This window comes from Ornithorhynchus anatinus, chromosome 19 (genome assembly GCF_004115215.2).
Source record: "Ornithorhynchus anatinus isolate Pmale09 chromosome 19, mOrnAna1.pri.v4, whole genome shotgun sequence".
Classification (NCBI taxonomy): domain Eukaryota; kingdom Metazoa; phylum Chordata; class Mammalia; order Monotremata; family Ornithorhynchidae; genus Ornithorhynchus; species Ornithorhynchus anatinus.
The window spans coordinates 20,562,879-20,587,635 of record NC_041746.1 but is presented as its reverse complement, the minus strand read 5'-3'; the positions used below and the strand labels follow the sequence as shown (position 1 = coordinate 20,587,635).

General features: G+C 44.8%; 1 protein-coding gene across 1 annotated transcript; it reads left to right on the top strand.

Moving 5' to 3' along the window:
- Positions 1-4,655: 4,655 nt before the first annotated feature.
- On the top strand, positions 4,656-5,442 carry LOC100075449 (putative olfactory receptor 2W6). Its single transcript, XM_007664616.3, has one exon. It carries the CDS (start codon positions 4,696-4,698, stop codon positions 5,440-5,442), a length of 747 nt encoding a protein of 248 aa, XP_007662806.3. The 5' UTR covers positions 4,656-4,695.
- Positions 5,443-24,757: the final 19,315 nt, after the last annotated feature.

Genomic DNA, 24,757 nt, shown 5'->3' with positions numbered 1-24,757 from the left:
AGACGGCAAGCCTCATGTGGGACAATACAACCGGCATGCTCCCCACCCACAAGGAGTTTATAGTCTAGAAGGGAGACAGACTTTAAAATATATTGAAGATATGTCTTTAACCGTACAAGAGCATCACAGAAGGTTGAGGGAGAAAATTATTTAAGTGTTTCTATTTTTATCCCTCAGCTGAAAAATACCTAACAAGTGACTAATCCCTGATTGACATGATGATAATCCAGTCAGAATTCCATATCAGTCTTGATTCTTCTTTTGTTTAACAAATACCATTATTATTATTATGACTATAATGAATCACTTCCTATGTGCCAGACACTGTTCTAAGCACTGGAGTAGATACAAGCTAGTCACTTTGGAGGCAGTCCTTATCCCACACAATAATAATAATAATTGGGGAATTTGTTAAGTGCTTACTATGTGCCAAGTGCTTTCATAAGCACTGGAGTAGATACAAGCAAATGGGGTTGAAAACAGTCCCTATCCCACATAAGGCTCACAGTATAAATCCCCATTTTACAGGAGAGGGAACTGAGGCCTAAGGTCACAAGCAGACAAGTGGTGGTACTGATACTAGAATCCAGGCTCCTGCTGTATCCACTAGGCCCAATTGCTTCTCCAAAAACTACATGAAATGACAATACCTTAAAATAAAAGTGTATATTTTCTATATGTATATACTCTTACCCTTGCCCTCCTGAGACTTGGGCTCCGGGACAGAGGGGTGCCAGGCACCTCTTGTATGTAGCCTTTGCTTTCTTGGAGTTTTTCCCCCTCACTGTTCCTTCCCTTCCCTGGCTCCAAACCCAGTATGGGTTGTGCTCTGCTGCAGATAGAAAGGGAGATTCAGCCCTCGTTGTTGCCCCCGTAGTCCAAGGTGACCTCATAGTGCACAGAGGGGGCTCCAACCTGCTGCGCTCCTGCCCTCCCCCAGCCCTTAACCCCTGAAGTGCCTGCCAAGGGCTGAGCCACCATCACTTTGAATCACTTCCTTGGCGTATAGCAGGGGTCTCTGTGCCCGCCTGCAACGCCTCCACCCCCTACCAGCATGAGAAGCTGGAAGCACGGGCCTGGGAGTCAGAAGGTGATGGATGCTAAACCCAGCTTCACCCGTTGTCTGTTGTGTGGCCTTGGGCAAATCATTTCACTTCTCGCAGCGTGGCTTAGTGGAAAGAGCCCGGGCTTGGGAGTTGGAGGACATGGTTCCCAGTGGGTCCTCCACTTGTCTGCTGTGTGACCTTGGGCAAGCCACTTAACTTTTCTGTGCCTCAGTTACCTCATTAGGAAATGGGGATTAAGATTGTGAGCTCCACTTGGGACAACCTGATTATCTTGTATCCACACCAGGGTTTAGAACAGTGCTTGATACATAGTAAGAGCTTAAAAATGTCATTATTATTATTATTATTCTCTGTGCTTTAGTTAACTCACCAGCAAAATGGAAATTAAGACTATGAGCCCTATGCAGATCAGGGACTGTGTCCAACCTGATTTGCTTGTATCCACCCCGGTGCTTATACAATGCCTGGCATATAGTAAGCACTTAACAAATACCATTATTATTATTATTATTACCAGTCCTGAGGCCTGGCTCCACTATCTGACCGGCTCCAGTGCCCAGGAACATCATCCCCTTCCCCCCAACTCACACACTCCAACACCAAGGATACACAGCGCATCCTCCAGTCCCAGCCCTGGAGTGCAGCTACTGCTGCTGCAGAACACCTCTAACCCCGCCTTATCCCAGTTGGGATTGACCCTAGTGCCCCATGTTTTCCCAGCCTCTTGGTATCTAGTGGGTGCCCCCTGGTCCACCCCCCCAACACACACACACATACACACACACACACACACACACTCCCACACACCCTAGGCTACATGACTCCAATTTGGCAGATCAGGCCACAGGTTTGAGATCATCGGACCTTTGGAGGTGGGACAAAAAGAGATGAATGGGGACAATTGGAGAACTAAGGATGCCAACTCCCTGCTCAACCAGCAATGAGAAACCCTGGCACATAACTCACAGCTTGTCTAAAGAGAGTTTGCTCCCATGAGAGCATGTTTGGGAGGGCCAAGTGGAACTGACCACGTCAGCCTGGGCCAGGTTAATGTAAATGAAAGGATGTGTTAAAGCCTCCCATGTGAGTGGCTAGCACTCAGTTCATGGTCTGCTCAGCTTCGGGGCCTGACTGTAGTGGGTTGAGCCCTCACAGGAGGGGGAGTGGGATTAAAGATGCCTGACATGGGAAGCTGTCTTGTGAATCAATGCCTTATCATGGCAGGAAAGTTTGCATATCCTGATGAAGCATAGAACTATGCCATATAGGGTAACCAATAATGGTAAGGCCTAAACTGAAGGGTCAGACAAAGTCAATTCAACTGTGCTGGACAGCAGCAGCATGGGAAAAAGTCACAGGTGGGTGATCAAGTGATCAAAACGTTGATCAAAGACAATGATAGAGACTCAAGTTTTTATTGCACTGAAGAAGGCAATGGTAAACCCCATCTGTATCTTCACCAAGAAAACTCTATGGATACACACCAAAACGACTTTATGAGAGAAGATGGGACGTTCTGAAACGGGTGTCTTCATGGAGTTTTTATGGGTCAGAAACGACTCAACGGCATTTGAAGAGAAAAAAGAGAACTGGAGGGAGGTGTTGTTTCTTTGTTTTCTATGCTACACCTCATTGGGTATGGTAGCATATTCCAGATTTTTTTTAATAGAGTGGGCAGTTGTCACCTTGGACTTAGTATAAAATCACTGTTATTCCATAATTTTCATGAATGTTTTAAAGGTTAATGCATTCTTTCTCAGCATGAACATCCGTTGTGTGTACGGGAGGTCTGTGTTGGGTATGCCAAAGCATACACACATATACACATAGTAAGCGCTCAACAAATGCCATCATCATCACATACACCTTCGGTACATGCTCTTGAAAACTTCCTTAGGGTCACAAATCCTTAAGTACTATGTCCTGTTCTTTGTTAGAAGTCTGATTACATGCTTCTTTCATATAATTATGGGGTTTATTAAATGTTCACTCCGTGCTAAAGTTTTGGGAAAATGCAAGACCATCAGACAGGACAATCATGATCCCATATGGGATTCAAGTTCATTTCATAGATGAGGAACATTTACATTGGCTCCTTTTGGGATCAGAAGAGGGAAAGAAAACAAAAGATCAGTACTGGAAGCGGGGCAATCCTCTCCTCCTTTTTGACTTTTCATATCTGTTACTTATTCCTTGCCTTAAGTCATATTATTTCAGAAATGTTCTACTGCCTAAATACCAAAAGGTCACTGACATTCATCTACACCTTGCATGGCTCTAGGAGAAAGTGAATTCAAGCTTTGCAAAATAGCCATTTTTTTGCTCTTTATGGGGACTAGCTGAGGTAGCTCCTCCATATTTCTCTCTAAATATTCCATGATGTCTATAGAAGATATATTTATTTTACTTATCAACAGGTGTCTCATGAAGGCACGTCATGAAGGTATTAGCCATCTTGTTTGGTTTCACTTTTTCCCAGTGAGCCACACTGCCTTCCTGTGAAGTTGAGATTCTTCCATTTACTTTACAGATGGGGGAACTGGAATTCCGAGAGGCTTATTTAAATTATTTGTACAAGTCACACTACTCATCAGTGGATGTTAATCATCTGATTCCCATCCTAGCAGGGGTCTCCCCCACCACCCTTTCTACGTTCCCCCCCACCCCGCCACTCCATCTGTCCTAGATAATGCTTCATTCCCACAAATAATGTAATATTTGAAAATTCTTTATTTACCAACCTCTAGGGTTGATAAAAGACAATTAGATCACACACAGCCCCTTTCCAACATGGAGATCACAGTCTAAGAAGGAAGGAGAACAGACATTTTTCAGAAGAGAAAACAGAGCAGTTAAGTCACTTGACCAAGGTCAAACAATAGGCCAGTAGCAAAGTTGGCATCTTATGACTCCCAGCCCCATGCTCTTTTCACTAGATCACATAATCTACGTTATATTTTCTTAGGCTGTATATGGAATGAAAGATAACACTTATCAGCTTCTGCAAAAATCAGTTGTGTAGGTACTGATAGGCTTAGGTGCTGTAGTGAATGAAGAAAGTGTAATGTAATTAGATTCTAAACGACGACAAATTTATTAAAGTATGGTGGTTATTTCAATACCTTTCCCTCTTCCATGTGCTCTCTTCTCCTTCTGATTCTCTCTTTACCTGTCCCTATACAAAACACATGCACTTCATATCTCTGGACTGTGCCCTTATAAAATGCAAGCCTAGGTGCCAAGAGTTCGATGTACCTAGTAGGAGGAGGACTATTTAATCACTCAATAAATATGTTTAAATGAATGAATGAATGAAGCTAAATAGAATGTTCCTTTTGAAGTATCTCATGAATCCCCTCAACTGGACTGAAAAAGTATTCATCAAGCCAAGAGGCCTCATTTTCATATCAGGATTTGAAAAGAAGCTGGCTCATGTATAGTAGCTCTTCTATCTGTTAATGTATGATCCACTCTGTGGATGTTTTCTTTCTCTCCCAGCAGGGGAGAAATGCTGAGCGGAGCCAGTGGGAGCTCTCTAACGGACTTCATCCTGGTGGGCTTCACTGACCAAGGCACCCTGCAGGTCTTGTTATTTGGGGTTATCCTGCTCCTCTGCCTCCTGAACCTAATGGGCAACAAGGCCATCATCCTAGTGTCCAGTTTGGATCCCCGACTCCACACACCCATGTATTTCTTCCTGTGCCACCTCTCCTTCATCGATGCTGCCTTAAGCACTTACATCATCCCCCAGCTGCTGTGGAACTTGGGAGGGCCAGAGAAGACTATCAGCTACAGGGGTTGTGTAATTCAGCTCTACGTAGCCTTGATGTTGAGTTCTACTGAGTGCATCCTCCTGGCCACCATGGCCTATGATCATTATGCTGCCGTTTGCCACCCTCTTCATTATACTGTTCTCAAGCACCCTGGTCTCTGCTGGTGGCTGGTGGGTGTGGCCTGGCTTTGCAGGCTCACCAACTCCCTGGTGTTGAGCACCATTGCTCTGGTTCTTCCCCGATGTGGCCACCGGCAGGTGGGCCACTTCATATATGGAGTCCCAGCCCTGATTAAAATGGCCTTTGTGGACACACGCTGGAGTGGAGCCACAGTGTTTGCTTTTAGGGTCCTCATTCTCATGATGCCTGCCTCTCTCCTCCTGGCCTCTTCCTGTGCCATCACCAGAGCTGTCCTGAAAATCAAGTCAGGCACCGGGAGGCGAAAGGCCTTTGAGACCTGTGGATCTCAGCTCACTGTGGCATCCTTGTTTTTTGGAACGATCATCTACATGTACATTCTGCCCCACACCAGCTCCTCCCAGGAGCAGGGCAAGTTCCTCACCCTCTTGTACACCACTGTCACTCCTGTGCTCAACCCCTGACCTACACATTGAGGAACAAGGACATCAAAAGGGCATTGAAGAGGTTGCTGGGTCAAGACCACATTTGTGGGGTGAACTGAGGCCAGAAACCATATAGGGAAAATGTTCTGTAACCTGCTGAGTGACCCATTGTGTCCTAGAGAGGGGAAAGCCAGGAAATCTACCTTGGATTTAATTTAAATATGTGACATCATCAATCTGCAGAAACTCCCTCCTCTTGACAATCTACTGAAAATTCTAACCAGTGCCCTAATTTCTTGGGAATTTTCTCAATATAATGGAAGTTTGTCCAACCCTGGATCTCCCCATTTCCATTCCTCCAGGGAAAGGAACATCACTGCCTGTTTCTTAGGAATGCCTTTAAGGGGTTTACAATATAATGGTGAAGGCAAAGAGACTCTCTGGATGAAAATACATTTGTTAAACAAGGTTGAAAGGAGGTAGAAATACAATAATGTTGGTATTTGTTAAATGCTTACTAGGTGCCGAGCACTGTTCTAAGCGGTGGGGGAGATACAGAGTAATCAGGTTGTCCCACGAGGGGCTCACACACTTTTAATCCCCATTTTACAGATGAGTGAACTAAGGCATAGAGAAGTTAAGTGACTTGCCCACAGTCACACAGCTGACAAGTGGCAGAGCCGGGAGTCGAACTCATGACCTCTGACTCCGAAGCCCAAGCTCTTTCCACTGAGCCACGCTGCTTCAAATGTTGGTGGATATGAAATTAACTAGTAAGTAGATAAATGAGGGGAATCTTTGACTTAGTGATTCGGAAGCCAGAGTGGGGTGAAATGGCATTCAACAGAGACTCCAGGGCTCTGGGCTGGTCACAAGAGCCTCGGGACAGGGAGGTGTTGGTCTGGAAAATGTATCTCCAGTTGCAGAGAATGATGGTCTTAGGTTAGACTTATAACCCTGAGGATATGTTCTATTCTTCTACAAGCAAAAAGACTCTCACTCATGTCAAACTAAAACTTTACTCTGAAATTGAAACCTCCTGACTCTTGCCCTGTCCTTAGTGGTGATTGTTAAGCACTTAAAATATATCAGGCACTGTACTAAGTTTGGTGCAGAAACAAGATAATCAAGCCAATCAGTCCCTTTACCACATAAGGCTCACAGTCTGATAGGGAGAAAAATAAGTATTTTATCTCCATTTTACAGATGAGGATACTGAGATATGGAGAAATTGACTTTACCAAAGGTTACACAGCAGGGAAGTGGTGGAGTTGGGCTTAGAACCCACATCACCTGACTTCCAGGACTGTGATTTTTCCACTGGGTTGTCATGTATCCCAAGGGGGAACAAAGTCAGTTTGTTCATCATAACTAATTATTATCCCCAATTTCATTCTCCCATTCACTTTTGAGCAGGCCCTGAGGGGACAAGAATTTCTCCCTGACACTGATCTAAGTTGTATCTTGGAAAACCAGATCTGCACAATCTATAGACAATTTATAGGCACTCTGTCAGTTTCCCACAATAATTAGCTGAAGGGCCTCTTTCATCCTCCTGAAGGCTTCTATTTTCCCTCAGGGTGAGGAACGAGCAAAGTCAAATCCAAAGGTTTACAAGAGAAGAGGAGATCATCCATATTATGGAAGAGTATGTTTATGTGTGAGTGTGTGTGTATATATCAATCAATAATATTTCTTGAGCATCTACTCTAGGCATAACACTTTAGTAAAATGTTGGGAGAGTACAGTAAAGTAGTATACATGATCCCTGCCTTCAAGGAGCTTAGCCCTTTACAGCCCTACTCTCTAAACCCAAGGCTCACCCACCATTCTCTGTGAAAGACTCCATTAAATCATAAAGTGTGTGGGCAGGGTGAATATAGAATCATTGTTTAGTTAATGTCCCAACAGATAGTAAATTCAAAACAAACCAAAGGAAACATTTTACAAAGTGAAGGGTAAATATTTGGAATTTATTACCACAGGAAGGAAGACAAGGCAAGGACATCATTAGGTTTCATAAGGGCTGGGATTATTCATGAATAAGCAATTCCTCCTGTGGTATTAGTGGGAAAGCATCTCTACCCATTAGGATAGATACTAAGGAAGACATCCATCACACTGTGCCTTCAATCATCTTGTTGCCCCAGTCTGAGATGAACTGCTGACATGGATTCTACAGTGGAATTACTAGTATTCTTATATTCTCTTTGCACTTTTCCAAAGCATTTTAGAGACCTTCTTTCTCTACCCTTCCCACTTCCAAAGAGCTCACCTTATGGGACCTGCAGCTGATTCTCTTAGTTTTCCATATTTCCTATTCAGGAACAGAGAGGAATGGCTGGTGACTACCCTCTATTTGGATTTTCTGTGCTCCTGGTTCCTTTCTCTACTGTGAATAATTGTAAATTTGGAGATCTGCTGGGATGGGAAAGTCAGGGAAAGGATGGGGTTTGGGTGGGAAGATGAGGAGTTATGTTTCATTCATGTTAAGTTTGAAGTGTGGGCAGGATATCCAAGAAGAGATACCTTTAAGGTAAGAAGAAATACAAGTATGCAGAGAAGGAGAAAGATCATCTGCGTAGAGATGGTAGTTGAAGCCATGGGAGCAGATGAGAATCTCCAAGGGAGTAAATGTAAAATGGAGAATCGATAGGACCCCAATTGAGCCCTGTGAGGGTCCCACAGTTAAAGGGTGGGAGGGAGAAGCCTGTGAAAGAGACTGGGAAGGGGTAACCAGAGAGATAGGAGGCGGACAAGAGAAGACATTGTCAGTGAAGACAAGATTGAATAATGTTTCCAGGAGAAGGGAGTGGTCATCAGTGTTGAAGGCAGTTGGAAAGTCAAGGAGGGATGGAGTAGAGGCCATTGGATTTGGCAAAAAGGAGATCACTGTGACCTTTGAGAGGCTAGTTTCTTTGGAGTGAAGGGGGTGGAAGCCAGACGGGAGGAGATCAAGGAAAAAATTGGAGGAGAGGAAGTGGAGGCAGAGGGTGTAGACAATTCACTCAAAGGAGTTTGGAGAGGAATCGTAAGAGGAAGATGGAATGGTAACTGGAGGGAGCCATGAGGTCAAGGGAATGTTTATAAAGATGGGGAGACATAAGCATATATAATATGTGGTGTTTATATGCAGGTTTAGATTTAGCCTGATATATTTGAATTAGTTCTCATTATATCCTCTTACCCATATGACTTGTACCTCATTTTTATTTGCCTGCTCCCACCATTAGACTGAAGGTCCTTATGGACTGGGAATATGTATTCTGCTTTTGTTATACTTTCCCATGTGCATAGCAGAATGCTGCACACTCAGTGAATCCACCTTCTGATATGAGGTGATGAGGATCATGGGAGGTGAGTGGAGTATGAGAATGTGGGCATAGTCAAAGCCCAGTTTTCCAAAGATAATATTAATCCTGGAACTGAAATGCACATTCATGATCTCATGTGCATGAGATTCAGAAGCTATTGAACAACATTAAGAAACTGTGTCACATTATTTCCTCCCTCTACAATTCAGAAGGGAAATGAAGATTATACAACATTCAACATTGTCTGTTTCCTGCTGTCTAAGGAACAGTGGCTTTGATGGGGTTTCAGGCAGGGATGATCCTCACCTTTAGGGGAACTGCTGTTCCTCTAATCTCCCCAAAAACTTGTCCCCACAAGTTAGCGACACACTGTCCCTAATTAATAAGCATCTGCGGTCCCAGAGGCTTTGAAAGAATAATAATAATAATAATGTTGGTATTTGTTAAGTGCTTACTATGTGCCGAGCACTGTTCTAAGCACTGAGGTAGATACAAGGTCATCAGGTTGTCCCACATGAGGTTCACAGTTAATCCCCATTTTACAGATGCAGCATGGATCAATGGAAAGAGCACGGGCTTTGGAGTCAGAGGTCATGAGTTCAAATTCCGGCTCCGCCACTTGTCAGCTGTGTGACAGTGGGCAAGTCACAACTTCTCTGTGCCTCAGTTACCTCATCTGTAAAATGGGGATTAAGACTGTGAGCCCCACATGGGACAACCTGATTCCCTTGTGTCTACCCCAGCGCTTAGAACAGTGCTCGGCACATAGTAAGTGCATAACAAATGCCAACATTATTAGATGAGGTAACTGAGGCACAGAGAAGTGAAGTGACTTGCCCACAGTCAAACAGCTGACAAGTGGCAGAGCCGAGATTCGAACTCATGACTTCCGACTCCCAAGCCCGTGCTCTTTCCACTGAGCCACGCTGCTTCTCTAAATAAATACAATAAACACAATACACTTAATTCCTCATTACCCGAGTCTCTCTAGAGCTTCAGAGGCTACAATGAACATTTCTTTGGAGGTGTATAAATTTTAGTTCATCATCTTATAGGCATTTCATAAAGAATAAGAAAATCCATGATTCTTGAGTAGGTAGATGAGTCTATCTTTCTTTTCAAGCCTGCCTGGAACTTTCTCATTTATTCATGCATTCATTCATTCATTCATTCAATAATATTTATTGAGCACTTACTATGTGCAGAGCACTGTACTAAGCGCTTGGAATGTACAATTCGGCAACAGTTAGAGACAATTCCTGCCCAATGACGGGCTTACAGTCTAAACGGGGGAGACAGCAGAGCAAAACAGAGCAAAACAAAACAAGACAATATCATCAAGGTAAAAAGAATCAAGAGGATGTACACCTCATTAACAAAATTAATAGGGTAATAAATAATACATACAAATGAGCACAGTGCTGAGGCGAGGGGAAGGGGGAAGAGCAGAGGGGGAGGGGAAGGGGGAGCAGAGGGAAAGAGGGAGCTCAATCTGGGAAGACCTCTTAGGGGAGGTGAGCTCTCAATAGGGCTTTTAAGAGGGGAAGAGAGCTAGTTTGGCAGACTTGAGGAGAGAAGGCATTCCAGGACAGAAGTAGGACGGGGGCCAGGGGTCGACGGCAGGATAGGCGTGAATGGGGACAGTGAGGAGGTGAGCGGCAAAGGAGCAGAGTGTATGGGGTGGGCAGTAGAAAGAGAGAAGGGAGATGAGGAAGGAGGGGGCAAGGTAATGGAGAGCTTTGAAGCCAAGAGTAAGGAGTTTTTGTTTCATGCAAAGGTTGATAGGAAACCACTGGAGGTTTTTGAGGAGAGAAGTGACATGCCCAGAGCGTTTCTGTAGAAAGAAAATCCAGGCAGCATAGTGAAACTTAGACTGAAATGGGGAGAGACAGAAGGATGGGAGATCAGAGAGAAGACTGATGCAATAATCCATTCGGGATAGTATGAGGGATTGTATCAGCAAGGTAGCAGTTTGGATGGAGAAGATAGGGCAGATCTTGGTGATGTTGTGAAGGTGAGACAGGCAGGTTTTGGTGATGGAATAGATGTGTGGGGTGAATGAGACACATTCATTCTGAGTCTGAGTCAAGGATGACACCAAGGTTGTGAGCCTGTGAGACGGGAAGGATGGTTGTGCCATCCACAGTGCCAGGGAAGTCAGGGAGAGGACAGGGTTTGGGAGGGAAGATAAGGAGCTCAGTTTTGGACATGTAAAACTTGACTTTCTAGTCTTTGTAAACCAGGGGTTCTTTGGGCAGCTATATAATTCCAAAACTATAAGATGGAAGGGATCTCAAGAGGTTATAGTGTCCCACCTTCTAACTCCATCCCAACAAATGCTTCAACCATCCAGATAATATGGCTCCCTATCTTGTAATCCATTCAAAGATCACCCATAATGCCAAATTCTCAATTTCCTTGGGAAGTCTGTTCATACATAGGTATCAGGTCAGCACCAGGGAGGAGAGTTGGCTCCATTTCACCAGTCTAAGTTTCCCTGGAAGGAGTTATCCTGAGCTCTCTATGAAGAATCTGTGTTTCTAATAGTTTTACTGAATCTATAAAGATCTTCACAGGGGGAGTCTAGACCAACACTTGCTCTGGAAACCTTGTCGACATGGCTGCGATTCAACAAAAGTCATGCATTTGGTAAGAAATATACAATGAAATCAAGTGATTCATGGAGTCCCAAGGAAGCAAATTCTATTTTCAATGTTTAAAAAATTATTCTTAATTAAACTAATTCATCATTTCAATGTGGTTACATACAAAGAGTAAAATTAAAGACTCTGATATGATAGCATCATAATATCTATGACTTCTAAAGCACCTGGTCTTCAAAGTGTGCTTTTTCATTCCTGATTTTATTTGTCCCAGTTTTTCATGTTAGAGAAAGATGGGGAAGGATAACTCTCTTTTTAACCTTCTTTCCCTCCCCTCTCTGCCCCACCACCAACCACCCTGGATTAGGGCTATGAAGGGGAAAAAGGAAATTCAAGGTAGCATCTCTACATCACCATGTTGGGAAGAATATTCTTCTATATAAAATACATAGGTTTGGGCAGAGAAGAAGGGAATTTATTGCAAGATGCACTCCAGATTAGGGCATGAATTGAACTGAATAATAGGATGTCAGGGAGTTTAACATTAGAAAGAGCTTCCAAAGGTCAACAGCTCTTGTATTCAACAGGGAATGTTTAAGATTTCCAGGTTGAAAGCTTCACACCTTCCAGGGAATAATCTCCATGATATCTAGGAAGTTCTTCCTATTGTATACACTAATTCTTTGTAGTTGCAACTTGAATTTATTTCCTCTCTGTTCCTCTGGGAAAATGGAGAACAATTTGTTCAGCATTCTGTAACTCCTCAGATTTTCCTTCTTTAGGTTGAACACTCCCATTTCTAGATCTTTAGAGTTGTGAGGCATCTTAAGGCCAGAGTTATATTCATTCTTTATTGTATTCTTCTTCAGTACTTTGTACAATATTTTGCTCGCAGTAGGTACTCAAACCACTGAATGAATGAAAGGATAAAATGAAAGGATGAAAGAATGAATGAAAGGAAAAGAGAAAGGAGAAAAGGAAAAAAGAAGAATGAAAATGAGGAAGGAAGGGTAGAGGAAGGAAGGAAGGGAGATAGAATGAATGAATGAATTTCTTTCCACTTTCCCTAAGAGCACACTTTCTAACACTTGTCACTCTTCTCTGGACTCTCCTCAGATTCTCCAAATTTTCTTTTAAATACAGAGTTCAAACCTAGGCTTTGTACTGAACTAGATCAAATGTATTGTAGAAATTTTAGGAACAAGAAAGGTACTGATTCATTCATTCATTCATTCATTCATTCATTCAATCTTATGTATTGGACATTTACTGTGTGTAGAGCACTGTACTAAGTGCTTGGAAAGTACAATTTGGCAACAGATAGCGACATAAAGGTGGGAGAAAATTGACTAAGCACAAGTACAGCAGAAAATGCCTGAGGGTTATACTTGAGCATGTGAGAAGTAGCACTCGTTTTAATTAATGGCTCCCAGTAATTAATGTTGGTATTTGTTAAGCGTTTACTCTGTGCCAAGCACTGTTCTAAGCGCTGGGGTAGATACAAAATGATCAGGTTGTCCCAAGTAAGGCTCACAGTCTTCATCCCCATTTTACAGATGAGGTAACTGAGGCATAGAGAAGTGAAGTGATTTGCCCATGCTCACATAGTTGACAAGTGGCGGAGCCGGGATTAGAACCCATGACATCTGATTCCAAGCCTGGGTTCTTTCCCCTAAGCCACGCTGCTTCTCCTAGGTTTTCCCAAATGGGGCTGAATGTCTTAATCCCTATTTTACAGATGAGGTAACTGAGGCACAGAGAAGTTAAGTGGTTTGGCCAAGGTCACACAGCAGACAAGTGGCAGAGCTGAAATTAAAACGCATGTCCTCCGACTCCCAAGTCCATGCTCTTTCCACTAAAGCAAGCAGCGCTTAGTACAGTGCCTGGCACACAGTAAGCACTTAACAAGTACCACAATTATTATTTTTACTTTTCTAAAGGCCATGCAACTGATTTTCCACCACTTTGCACATGGTTTGCAAAAGGTACTCGCTGTGGGTGTGAATTGCCTAAACTACAGTCAGTCGTATTTATTGAGTGCTTACTGTGTGCAGAGCACTGTATTAAGTGCTTGGGGGAATACAGTATAGCAATATGAGACACACATTTCCTGCCCACAGTGAACTTTCAGAGGGGGAGACAGAAATTAATATGAATAAATCAATTATAGATAAATACATAAGGGGGGTGGGGCCGGGATTTAATTGGATTATGGTTGACCCTGGGAGTCCCTATCTGATCATCCACCTAGTTGAAGGGGTTGATTTACAACACACTCATGAGTGGCTAACTCTGACTGATAAATCTTCTGATCAGTCAGATCCTGTGTACAGGAACCAATCTTCTAACACAGTAAAATCATAGTGGAATACAGAGGCTGAGACAGAGACTGTTTCTGAAAAAATCAAAATAGTATCCCTCCTCATCCCTGATGGCTTGCTGCTCTGACACAGCTCCTCCCAGCCAGGTGGAGAGGGTGCAGGGAGGCTTCGGGGGTGTCTTGCTGCAGCTACTGTCTCTCCGGGAGACAAAAATGAGGTGCAGGGGAGTTCTGGGTCTGTTGTGTCGAGGAAGAGGGACACGCAGTATGCTGTGGGTAGAGAGGCATTGGGATCACCGAATGCCCCACCCTCCCTCTTCCCCAGTTTTGCTCCTTCGTTGCTAAGCCAGTGACTACCTAGTTTAAACCACTTAGACAATGGATAAGGAGGCCTTTTATCTGTTAATCTCGAGGGGTTTTCCCAGAAAAACTGGTCTGTAGTTCAAAATGATAATCCTTTGTGGAACTGTCTCCAGTAATTAAAAAGCCAATCCTCATTAATTAAACAATTAAACAATAGTATTTTAAGCACCTTCTTTCTACAGAGCAAAGGATAAAGTGCTCGGGAGACAAAAACAAGAAAAACACACCGTCCCTGTTCTCAAGGAGTTTGAAATCTAACTCAAGGACAGTCAGTCAGCCAACTGTATTTATTGAGTGCTGTATGCACAGCACTGTACTAAGCACTGGGGAAAAACCAGTTCAGCAACTAACAGACACATTCCATGACCACAACAAGCTTACAGTCTAGAGGGGGAGATGGATATTAATAGAAATAAACAAATTACAGATGCATACATAAGTGCTATGGGACTGGGAGTAGAGAAAGTTGGCCTGTTACCTAGATTTCTGCCAGCATCACTCTAGAGCATGGGCCTAGGAGTTAGAAGGTTGTGGGTTCTAATCCCAGCTTCACCACCTGTTTGCTGTGTGAACTTGACAAGTCAAGGTCATCTGTAAAATGGGGATTGAGATTGTGAGCCCCATGTGGGACAGGGACTGTGTCCAACCTCATTTGTTTGTACCCACCACAGCACTTAGTACAGTGCCTGGCATATGGTAAACACTAAACAAATACCATCAGTATTATTATTACATCTTGAGAAAATTGGATGGTGTCAGAAGATCAGAAGTCTCTCTGGGGGAACAGCCAGATTTGTAGGGAGAAGGTGTGTGGGAGAGAAGGCAAGTGAGGGGGTTTTGGTCAAGTAGAGATATTTCAGAGTTGATGAAGGTAGAGATTGTGCTGTGGCTAGAGATGATGAGATCGATCATGTGTCTAAGTTGGTCAGTGGGTGAGCTGGGGTGAAACAAGAGGTCAGTGGAGTTGAGGGGTGATAGAAAACGGGCAGCGGAATGTTCGTCAGGAACATCTAGGTGGATATTGAAATCCCCAAGGATTAATGTAGGGATGGAGAGAGAAAGAATGTGAAAAAGGTATCAAAATGGTTAAAAAAAGTTGGAGGTGGGACCTAGGGAATGGTAGGTTACCACTGAATCTGGAATGGATGGTAGAGGCAGGTGATATGGGCTTCAAAGGAAGGGAAAGAAAGGGGTGGGGAAGGTGGAAAGGTGCAAAAGAGGTAATGGAGCACGAGTTGGAAGCCAACACCTCCTCCTTTCCCAGTGAATCTGGGGAGTGGGAAAAGATGAGTTTCCCACTGGAGAGAGCAGCAGGAGAGACCTTGTCTGCTGGGCTGGACCAGGTTTCAGTGATGGCAAGGGGCAGCAGTGACTGGTTCAGGAATAAGTCAAGGATGAAGGGAAGCTTCCCCATGATGGAGCAGGGGTTAAGGGAAAAAGCGACACACATTATTTACAAGTAGGCTAAACAATGGAAAAACGAATAAATGAATTAATGAGTGCATTACCCTTGCCCTCCTCAGGCTTAGGCTCCATGTCTAAGCCCTGGGCTACTTCCAACTCAGAGCCCCACACAAAGGGCCTCTGAGTGCCACAGCAGTTTTTCTGCTGTTTCTTCCCCTCCCCAGCTCCAAAATGTGGTCTGGGTTGAGCTCCATGGTGTGGGAATGGAGATTCAAGCCGCATTGTCGCCCCTGCAGCCTGAGGTGGCCCGGCAGCTAACAGACCGGCCGCCACCACCACTCCTCTCCCCCACCCTTTCTCATCTGTGGCACCCTCCATGGGGTGCAGCAGGAGTCTCCGTGCCCACAAGCAGCACCTCCACCCTCTACCATGCCCGGGGCCTGGCTCCCCTGTATGACTGGCTCCAGAGGCCCAGGACCAGAGCCCCCTTCCTACACACACATCCTGACAGCAAGGTGTCACGGTGCATCCCCCAGTCCCAGCCCTAGAATGCTTCTGAAGCCACTGCTGCTGCAGGACACCTCCAATCCACTCCCTATCCCATCTTGGCATTGACCCTAGTGCCCCATGTTTCCCCAATGCCTTGGTATTTTGGGGGCGACCCTGGCCTGTACCCATCTCTTCATGGCTCCAAGATGGAGGACCAGACCTTGAGGTGGAGATCATCTGACTGTTGGAGGAGGGACTAAGAGTGACCAACGGAGATTACTGGGGAACGAGGGATGCCAACTACCTGCTCAACCACCAGTGAGAAGCCTCAGAACCCAACTGACAGCACGGGAACTAATGAGGGTTCACTTCTGGAGGAGCATCTTGGGGAGGGCCAAGGGGAGCTCACTGTGTCAGGCAGGGGTGGGATTTTAAAAATGAAAGTATGTGTTAAAACCCATCCCTTGCAAGCACCACACTCTCAGTTTGTGGACACCTTCAGTGTCTGTGCTGGTGGTCCTCTGTTGAGCCCTCCAGGGGGGGAGTTGAATTAAAGTTGCCTGACTTGGAGTGAGCACTGGTCTCTGTGTTCTCTATACTACAACTCACCGGGAAAGCAAAGCAAATGACTAAGTGAAGTTTTGAAGTACACTGATATAAGCACACATTTTAAGTTAAATCAATCAATAGTATTTATTGAGGAGAAGCACTGTGGCTTAGTGGAAAGAGTGCAGGCTTGGGAGTCAGAGGTGGTGGGTTCCAATTCTTGCTCTGCCACTTGTCTGCTATGTGACCTTGGGCAAGTCATTTAGCTTCTCTGTGCCTCAGTTACTTCATCTGTAAAAATGGGGATTAAAATATGTGAGCCCCACGTGGGACATTCTGATTACTCTATATCTACCCCAGAGCTTAGTAAGCTTAGTAAGCACATAGTAAGCGCTTAACAAATACCATAATTATTATTATTATTACTTGGGAAAATTCAATGGGATTAGTAGAAATGATCCCTGTCCTTAGGGAATTGATAATTATTGGGGAATGAAAGGGAGAAGGTTGAGGCACTACTGGTGGGGGGAGAGTGATAGGGCAAAGGGTAGCATTACCAAGGTAACCAGCTCCACAAGATAATGACAATAAAGCAGATTGGCTACAAAACATATAACAGATGCCTGGAGGCTATACAAGAGGCCTCTAGGTCTGTCACCCCCTCTAGACTGTAAACTTGATGTGGGCAGGAATGTGTCTGCTTATCATTTTATTTTACTCTTCAAGTGTTTAATACAGTGCTCTGCACACAATAAGTACTCAATAAATACAATTGAATGAATAAATCTAGGTGGTACTAGCAAGAAGTCCCACTAAAATAAAGGTAAAACTAACCACCCAGAAGCTGACCTATGGGCTCACCATGATGACTATTCTTAGGTGTCAAGAGACACATGTGAATGGTCATGCCAAGAGTATATAAGATACAAGAGCACATTACATCTGCACAGTAGACTGGGTGATGGGAAAGGAAATGACCAGCATTATTCCAACCACTCAGTGATGCTCGTGAAAGCCACAGGTAATGAAAATGTGACTTTGAGTGTGGTAGAGAGCAGCTGGTAGAGAGCAGTCTGCAGAGAGAGGTCTGTGGAGAAAGGATTGCAGAGAGGCTACTGCAGGGTACCCAACCAATGAAGTTGATTGTATTCTAACAACAAATGTCTTTATTAGGTTATCGAGGTCAGTGAACTAACAACTAAATCTGCTCCACATTTGGACCTAAAACCATAGGTGTCATTGGCGAATATGGAACAGGGAGAGGAAGCTCTTGGGATCTGAGCAATAGGGAAATGACTGTTGGACTGATATGATTTGTGAAGGTGGAAATGTTTGGGGGTATCCTGTGGTGGAAATGGGATTATAGGAGGATTTGGAAGATGGGGAGATCAGTGGCCTGGAGAGGCATGGAGTTCCAGGTAAGGATAAAGAAAGACATGAGCAAGCAGTTAGAGGCAGGAAAGTCCAGAGTGTGGCAACTGTAAGATGATTCATTTGGGAAGACTGAAGTGTGCAATCTGGGAAGTAACAAGTAAAGTGAGTGTATATTAATCATATTTATTGAGTGCTTACTGTGTGCAGAGTACTGTACTAAGCCCTTGGGAGAGTACCAATATAACAGACACATTCCCTGCCCACAATATGCTTACAGTCTATAGTTTATAGTATAGTTTATAGTGCTGAAGCCACTCCTGCCTTATAGGGCTTTGGTTCTGTCTTGGCTAGAGACAGGAGAATAGACCAGGTGATCACATCAAGGACATTCCAGTTTGGGATTCATAAGGTCTTGCTGTCTCCAGTTTGCCCAGATGGTTTTCCCAGGCCAGGGCTTTTCATGTCCATCCCTCATTTTGCCTTTTCCTGCAATTTTTATGGTATTTGTTAAGCACTTATGTGCCAGGCACTTTCCTAAATGCTAGGGTATAATGTAATCAGATTGGACACAGTTCTTGTCCCACATGGGGTTCACAATCTACATGTCCATTTTACAGATGAGATAACTGAGGCACAAAGAAGTAAAAAGACTTGCCCAAGGTCACACAGCAGACAAAAAACAGAGCCGATACTGGAACCCAGGTCCTTCCAACTTGCAGGCCCGTGCTGTATCCACCAGGCCTCGCTGCTTCTCCTGCTGCTCCAATTCATACAATTCTTACATTTGCAATTCTTACATTTGGAGCTGCTCCAATTTATACAATCATCTTGCTCCTCCTCTTATCATTAATATTCAACTTCACTGCCAAGAACAGTGAAACTTCCTGTATCCTCTTAACCTCTTGGCATTAGATTTTTGTGGGATTTTAGAAGTGGGGAAAAAGATGGGAGCTTTACAGGTAGAGACTGGTGGTCTATATCCTGAGCAAGATGGGAAGGAATAATGAGAAGGAAATGGGAATGGACAGGAGGAAGGGGAGGATTACTGTCACTCTGTAGATGCATAGAACAAATGCGCATCCAAACTGAACTAGAGAGAAACGGAACAAGACAGAGAGGGAAAGAATGAGGGAGAGAAATAGAGAAAGAGTGAGAGAAAGAGAAAAGTGGCATATTGGTTTTCTATTTTCAAATTCCAGATGTCCTTGCCTCTGGGGACATGAAGTGCCTCGGGCAATTTGCAACTTCACTTTTAAAGAGGGAACCTGGCCTGGATACAGGTCTGGGAGGAGGTCTGTTCAGTCCCAGGCTCCAGGAGTGAAGAACAGCTTCTAACCTTTTCAAGGAGGCATGGAGGTCTGGAAATACGAGGGTCCCTCCTCATCAGCACCATTCATTCATTCAATAGTATTTATTGAGCGCTTACTATGTGCAGAGCACTGTACTAAGCGCTTGGGATGAACAAGTTGGCAACAGATAGAGACAGTCCCTGCCGTTTGACGGGCTTACAGTCTAATCGGGGGAGACGGACAGACAAGAACAATGGCACTAAACAGCGTCAAGGGGAAGAACATCTCGTAAAAACAATGGCAACTAAATAGAATCAAGGCGATGTACAATTCATTAACAAAATAAATAGGGTAACGAAAATATATACAGTTGAGCGGACGAGTACAGTGCTGTGGGGATGGGAAGGGAGAGGTGGAGGAGCAGAGGGAAAAGGGGAAAATGAGGCTTTAGCTGCGGAGAGGTAAAGGGGGGATGGCAGAGGGAGTAGAGGGGGAAGAGGAGCTCAGTCTGGGAACGCCTCTTGGAGGAGGTGATTTTTAAGTAAGGTTTTGAAGAGGGAAAGAGAATCAGTTTGGCGGAGGTGAGGAGGGAGGGCGTTCCAGGACCGCGGGAGGACGTGACCCGGGGGTCGACGGCGGGATAGGCGAGACCGAGGGACGGTGAGGAGGTGGGCGGCAGAGGAGCGGAGCGTGCGGGGTGGGCGGTAGAAAGAGAGAAGGGAGGAGAGGTAGGAAGGGGCAAGGTGATGGAGAGCCTTGAAGCCTAGAGTGAGGAGTTTTCGTTTGGAGCAGAGGTCGATAGGCAACCACTGGAGTTGTTTAAGAAGGGGAGTGACATGCCCAGATCGTTTCTGCAGGAAGATGAGCCGGGCAGCAGAGTGAAGAATAGACCGGAGCGGGGCGAGAGAGGAGGAAGGGAGGTCAGAGAGAAGGCTGACACAGTAGTCTAGCCGGGATATAACGAGAGCCCGTAATAGTAAGGTAGCCTATTTGGGTGGAGAGGAAAGGGCGGATCTTGGCGATATTGTAGAGGTGAAACCGGCAGGTCTTGGTAACAGATAGGATGTGTGGGGTGAACGAGAGGGACGAGTCAAGGATGACACCGAGATTGCGGGCCTGCGGGACGGGAAGGATGGTCGTGCCATCCACGGTGATAGAGAAGTCTGGGAGAGGACCGGGTTTGGGAGGGAAGATGAGGAGCTCAGTCTTGCTCATGTTGAGTTTTAGGTGGCGGGCCGACATCCAGGGGGAGACGTCCCGGAGGCAGGAGGAGATGCGAGCCTGAAGGGAGGGGGAGAGGACAGGGGCGGAGATGTAGATCTGCGTGTCATCTGCGTAGAGATGGTAGTCAAAGCCGTGAGAGCGGATGAGTTCACCGAGGGAGTGAGTGTAAATGGAGAACAGAAGAGGGCCAAGAACTGACCCTTGAGGAACTCCAACAGTTAAAGGATGGGAGGGGGAGGAGGCTCCAGCGTAGGAGACCGAGAATGATCGGCCAGAGAGGTAAGAGGAGAACCAGGAGAGGACAGAGTCCGTGAAGCCAAGGTGAGATAAGGTATGGAGGAGGAGGGGATGGTCGACAGTGTCAAAGGCAGCAGAGAGGTCAAGGAGGATCAGAATGGAGTAGGAGCCATTGGATTTGGCAAGAAGGAGGTCATGGGTGACCTTAGAGAGAGCAGTCTCGGTAGAGTGGAGGGGACGGAAGCCAGATTGGAGGGGGTCTAGGAGAGAATGGGAGTTAAGGAATTCTAGGCACCAAGGGGCATAAGGTCGGGTAAGAGGTATCCAAAAGGAATGTGATGCTCTCCAGCAGGACATCTTTCTCCTTTATAAAATATGAAGTCAGAGTGATACTGCAGTCTAGACAATAAAAGCCAATAAAACAGGAGGCCAGGAGTAAGATGGTCTTGGTGGTCCTGGTCTCTGGGGAGGACTGTGGGGAGAGGCTGATGTTGTGAATGTGCTGGACTCGCTTGTGGTGTTGGTGTAGAACCATTACCATGTAGCCACTCATGAGGAACACAAGGAGGAGATTGCAGAAAGATAGGACACTCAGAAATGCAATCGATTTTGACCGTTTGGCACCCAGTATGATAGAACAGTATTTTGTGACTTGAGCTTGTCCTAACATTGTAGCATTTTTAACAGGTCCAAGGTTTGTTAAGACTCTGATGTTGATGGAAAGGTTAATGTTCCAAAAGAAGACAAAGGAAGGAAGGATGCATTTGGGGGCTCTGGGTTTAAGTCAGGCCCACCAGGAGGTGCTGGGGCTGATAATGATGGCCTGGAAAACATTCAGGAGGCAGGTGATGCAGAGGAAAGACCACGGGAAACTCTGTATATACCCATAACTAATTTGCATCCAATATCATCCAGAATATTCCTCAACCCCAAAGCGGACTATTAGGCACAGTAAGTGCTTAATAAGTACTATTACTACTACTACTACTACAAACTACCACTGGAAGCTACCAGAATACAACATATTTGAAGTGCCTGCAGGAAGGTGAGAAATATCTAGTTGCCCTTAATAACCATTTTTACATGTCAAAAATCTGTACAATTCTGTCTAAATTCTATAAGGTCATAGCTAAATGAAATCAGGTTATATGTGAAAATTCTGATACTTTGCCAAAGGGCTGCAGAGCTGTTTCCATCCGGATGACTCACTGTTGATTTACATTTGTTTCTGCTATTTAATGCAGCCCAACCTATATATTTTCATTCATTCTTTCTTCTTTTGTCTCTCCATATCAGAACTGCTACCTCCAACATGGTGAGGTCCCTGGGATTGGGGAAGGGGGTAGGCTGAAGAGGGAGATCTGGGCTAAGTAGGCAATGTCATTTTTTTAAGATAAAAATGGATCCTTCCCACCTTTCTCTAACAACCCCGAAACCCAAATTAAACCTTGTCACCCCCAGGGCTGGCGCCAGATTTGCCCTTCCTAGTTGGAGCTATTCCACTCATATCTCCTTCTACGTCACAAAGCTCTCTGAGGCAGAGGAAGAAGCTCTGGACCAAATGCTGGGGATGTGCAGGAATGGAGGTTTTTCTTCCCCTTCAGGGCAAAGCCGAGCTTGGCAAGCCAGGGGTGACTGCTGAGCAGCACAAAGGGGCTGACCGTAGCAAAGCCATTGACCATAAACATCTTTGCACTCTAGACAGTGAAGTCATTCCTCAAGGAGGTGCCTAGGAACAAAGAAAGGACAGAGTCTGCACAGTAGAAGGCTATAAAGCAGCTCACCAGGAGCAAAATAATTTGGGTGGCCCTTCTCTCCGGTGAAGCTTTTGGATAGAGGTGGGAGCTGTGGAGATGCAGGGTCTGCTGACTGTGTTGGTGAAGGAGTAGGACCATGTAGCCACTGGAACAGCTCATGAGCCCCAGGGAGAGGGTGTTGCGGAGAGTCTTGAGGGAGAGAAACAGCCAGAAGAGGGAAGCACCGATAGGTTTGATGGAACAGTAGTTGTCACTGAATCTTCCTTTCTGGATTGTTACATTGGGGGATGCTCCAGTTTGGAAGAGAAGGTTGGTCTCTATCAGCAAGTTGAAGTACCAAAAAAAGGCACAGGCTGGGAGTGTGCACTTTGGGGTTAGGTTCAACCCAGAGGGAATTGCTGGGACTGATGGTGATGGCTTGGACCATACAGAGGTGAGAGGTGGTGCAGATGGAGAGGCTGCGGGACACACAGTACAGGTAGGCAAACATCTTACAGCCAACGTCAGTTTGGATGAACTGCAGACCCAATACTGACATTGTCATCATGACCATCCTAGTGAGGAGCATCATGGCATGGACCAGAGCTAGGTGAGTGATGATCAGGTCTGTTGTCTTAGGTTTCTGGTCCAGGAAAAACATAAAAAAAGAGAGTGCAATGAGAACAATATTGCCTAAGAGTGCCACTCCAGTTTGGAAGAAGAAGCAGATACCTAGGATCTTGTTGTTGTACACCATCTTCGTCAATTCCCTGAACTCAGACCTGCGGTTGGGATACAGCCAGCTGAGAAAGGAAATAGAAGGTGAAGGGGAGTAGTAGTTTAGTTGGGAAATTACATCATACTCAATGGACAAAATGACTATTAGTCACATACAAAGGACCAGAGTAACCAAGTAATATATCTCAGAAGTATTCTCCAAGTCAAAAAGCCAATAATTACTGATCATTCACTATGGGCCCCTCTCTTCCCTGGGCCCTGCCTAAGGAAGAAGTTGGTATCACACTTATTGTCTACCAGCATTCTGCCTCAAAGGGACGAAGGGAGAAACACAGCTGAAGCAACATAAAAAAGAAAATCATATCTACATGTACCAGCCACCTGAGCACTATCTACTCAATTTATACAAATGACAATAGAGATTTGCTATATTTTGGGATGAAATGAGAAACAAGTGGGAGAGTCCAGGAGAGTCTTCTGGAGGAGGTGATTCTTATGCAGGGTTCAGAAAGAGGTCAGGGCCAAGCTTTGGCAAAGAGGACTGCAATGGCTTTTCAGACTGGTCAAACTGTAGAAACACATCACTGAGGCAGGAGTGAATAGGCTGTGTGTAGCAGACATTAAGGGGAATTGGTTTGAAGTATTTTCCAGAACAACTTTAATTCAGGACTTGCTGTTGATAGAAGATTTATACTTTTGGTGTGTCTGCTGGAAAACCAATTCTTGGGGACTCATATTATCAACTCAAAAGCCACCTCTACTATTTATGTATTTACCACTTACCATATTTACTGATATTTATCCTCCCACTAGACTGTAAGCTCCTGCTGTATACTTACTGTAAACTTATTGTGGGCAGAGAATATGTCTACCAACTCTGTTATATTGAATTCCCTAAGCACTTAGTACTGTGCTCTGCACACAGTAAGTGCTTAATAAATATGATTGAATTTGTATCTATCCTCCCACTTCTATATATATATATGTACACACATATACATACTATATACATATGTGCGTACCCATATATGCGCACACATTCTCTCTTTCTCTCTGTATATACAATCAAGCATACACACAATCATTTTTCTCATTATTCTATGTCTAAACATTCTTATGTCTGCCATACCTATTAGATTGTAAGCTCTTTGTGGTTGAGACACATGACTCTTCCTTCTGTTGTACTCTCCCTAGTACTTTATCGAACCCACTGGGGGCTCATCAAATATCATTATCACCACAGTCAACAAACAATGTTTTGGTTGTTCTTTTCCTTGAGGAGGAAGCATTGGATCAAGTAAGGCACATATTGTTCTGGATTGCATCATCACCAATGGCCTTCATTTAGCTGTTATTAATAATGTTGGTAATTGTTAAGCGCTTACTATGTGCAGAGCACTGTTCTAAGCGCTAGGGTAGACATAGGGGAATCAGGTTGTCCCACGTGGGGCTCACAGTCTTAATCCCCATTTTACAGATGAGGTAACTGAGGCACAGAGAAGTGAAGTGACTTGCCCACAGTCACACAGCTGACAAGTGGCAGAGCTGGGATTCGAACTCATGACCTCTGACTCCAAAGCCCGTGCTTTTTCCACTGAGCCACACTGCTTCTGCTTCTGTTATTGAGTAAGAAGCTCTGTACTCAGTGCTTGGGAAATTGCAACAGAAAAAATACTTAGATTATTAGACTGTGAGTCCCATGTGGGACAGGAACTGT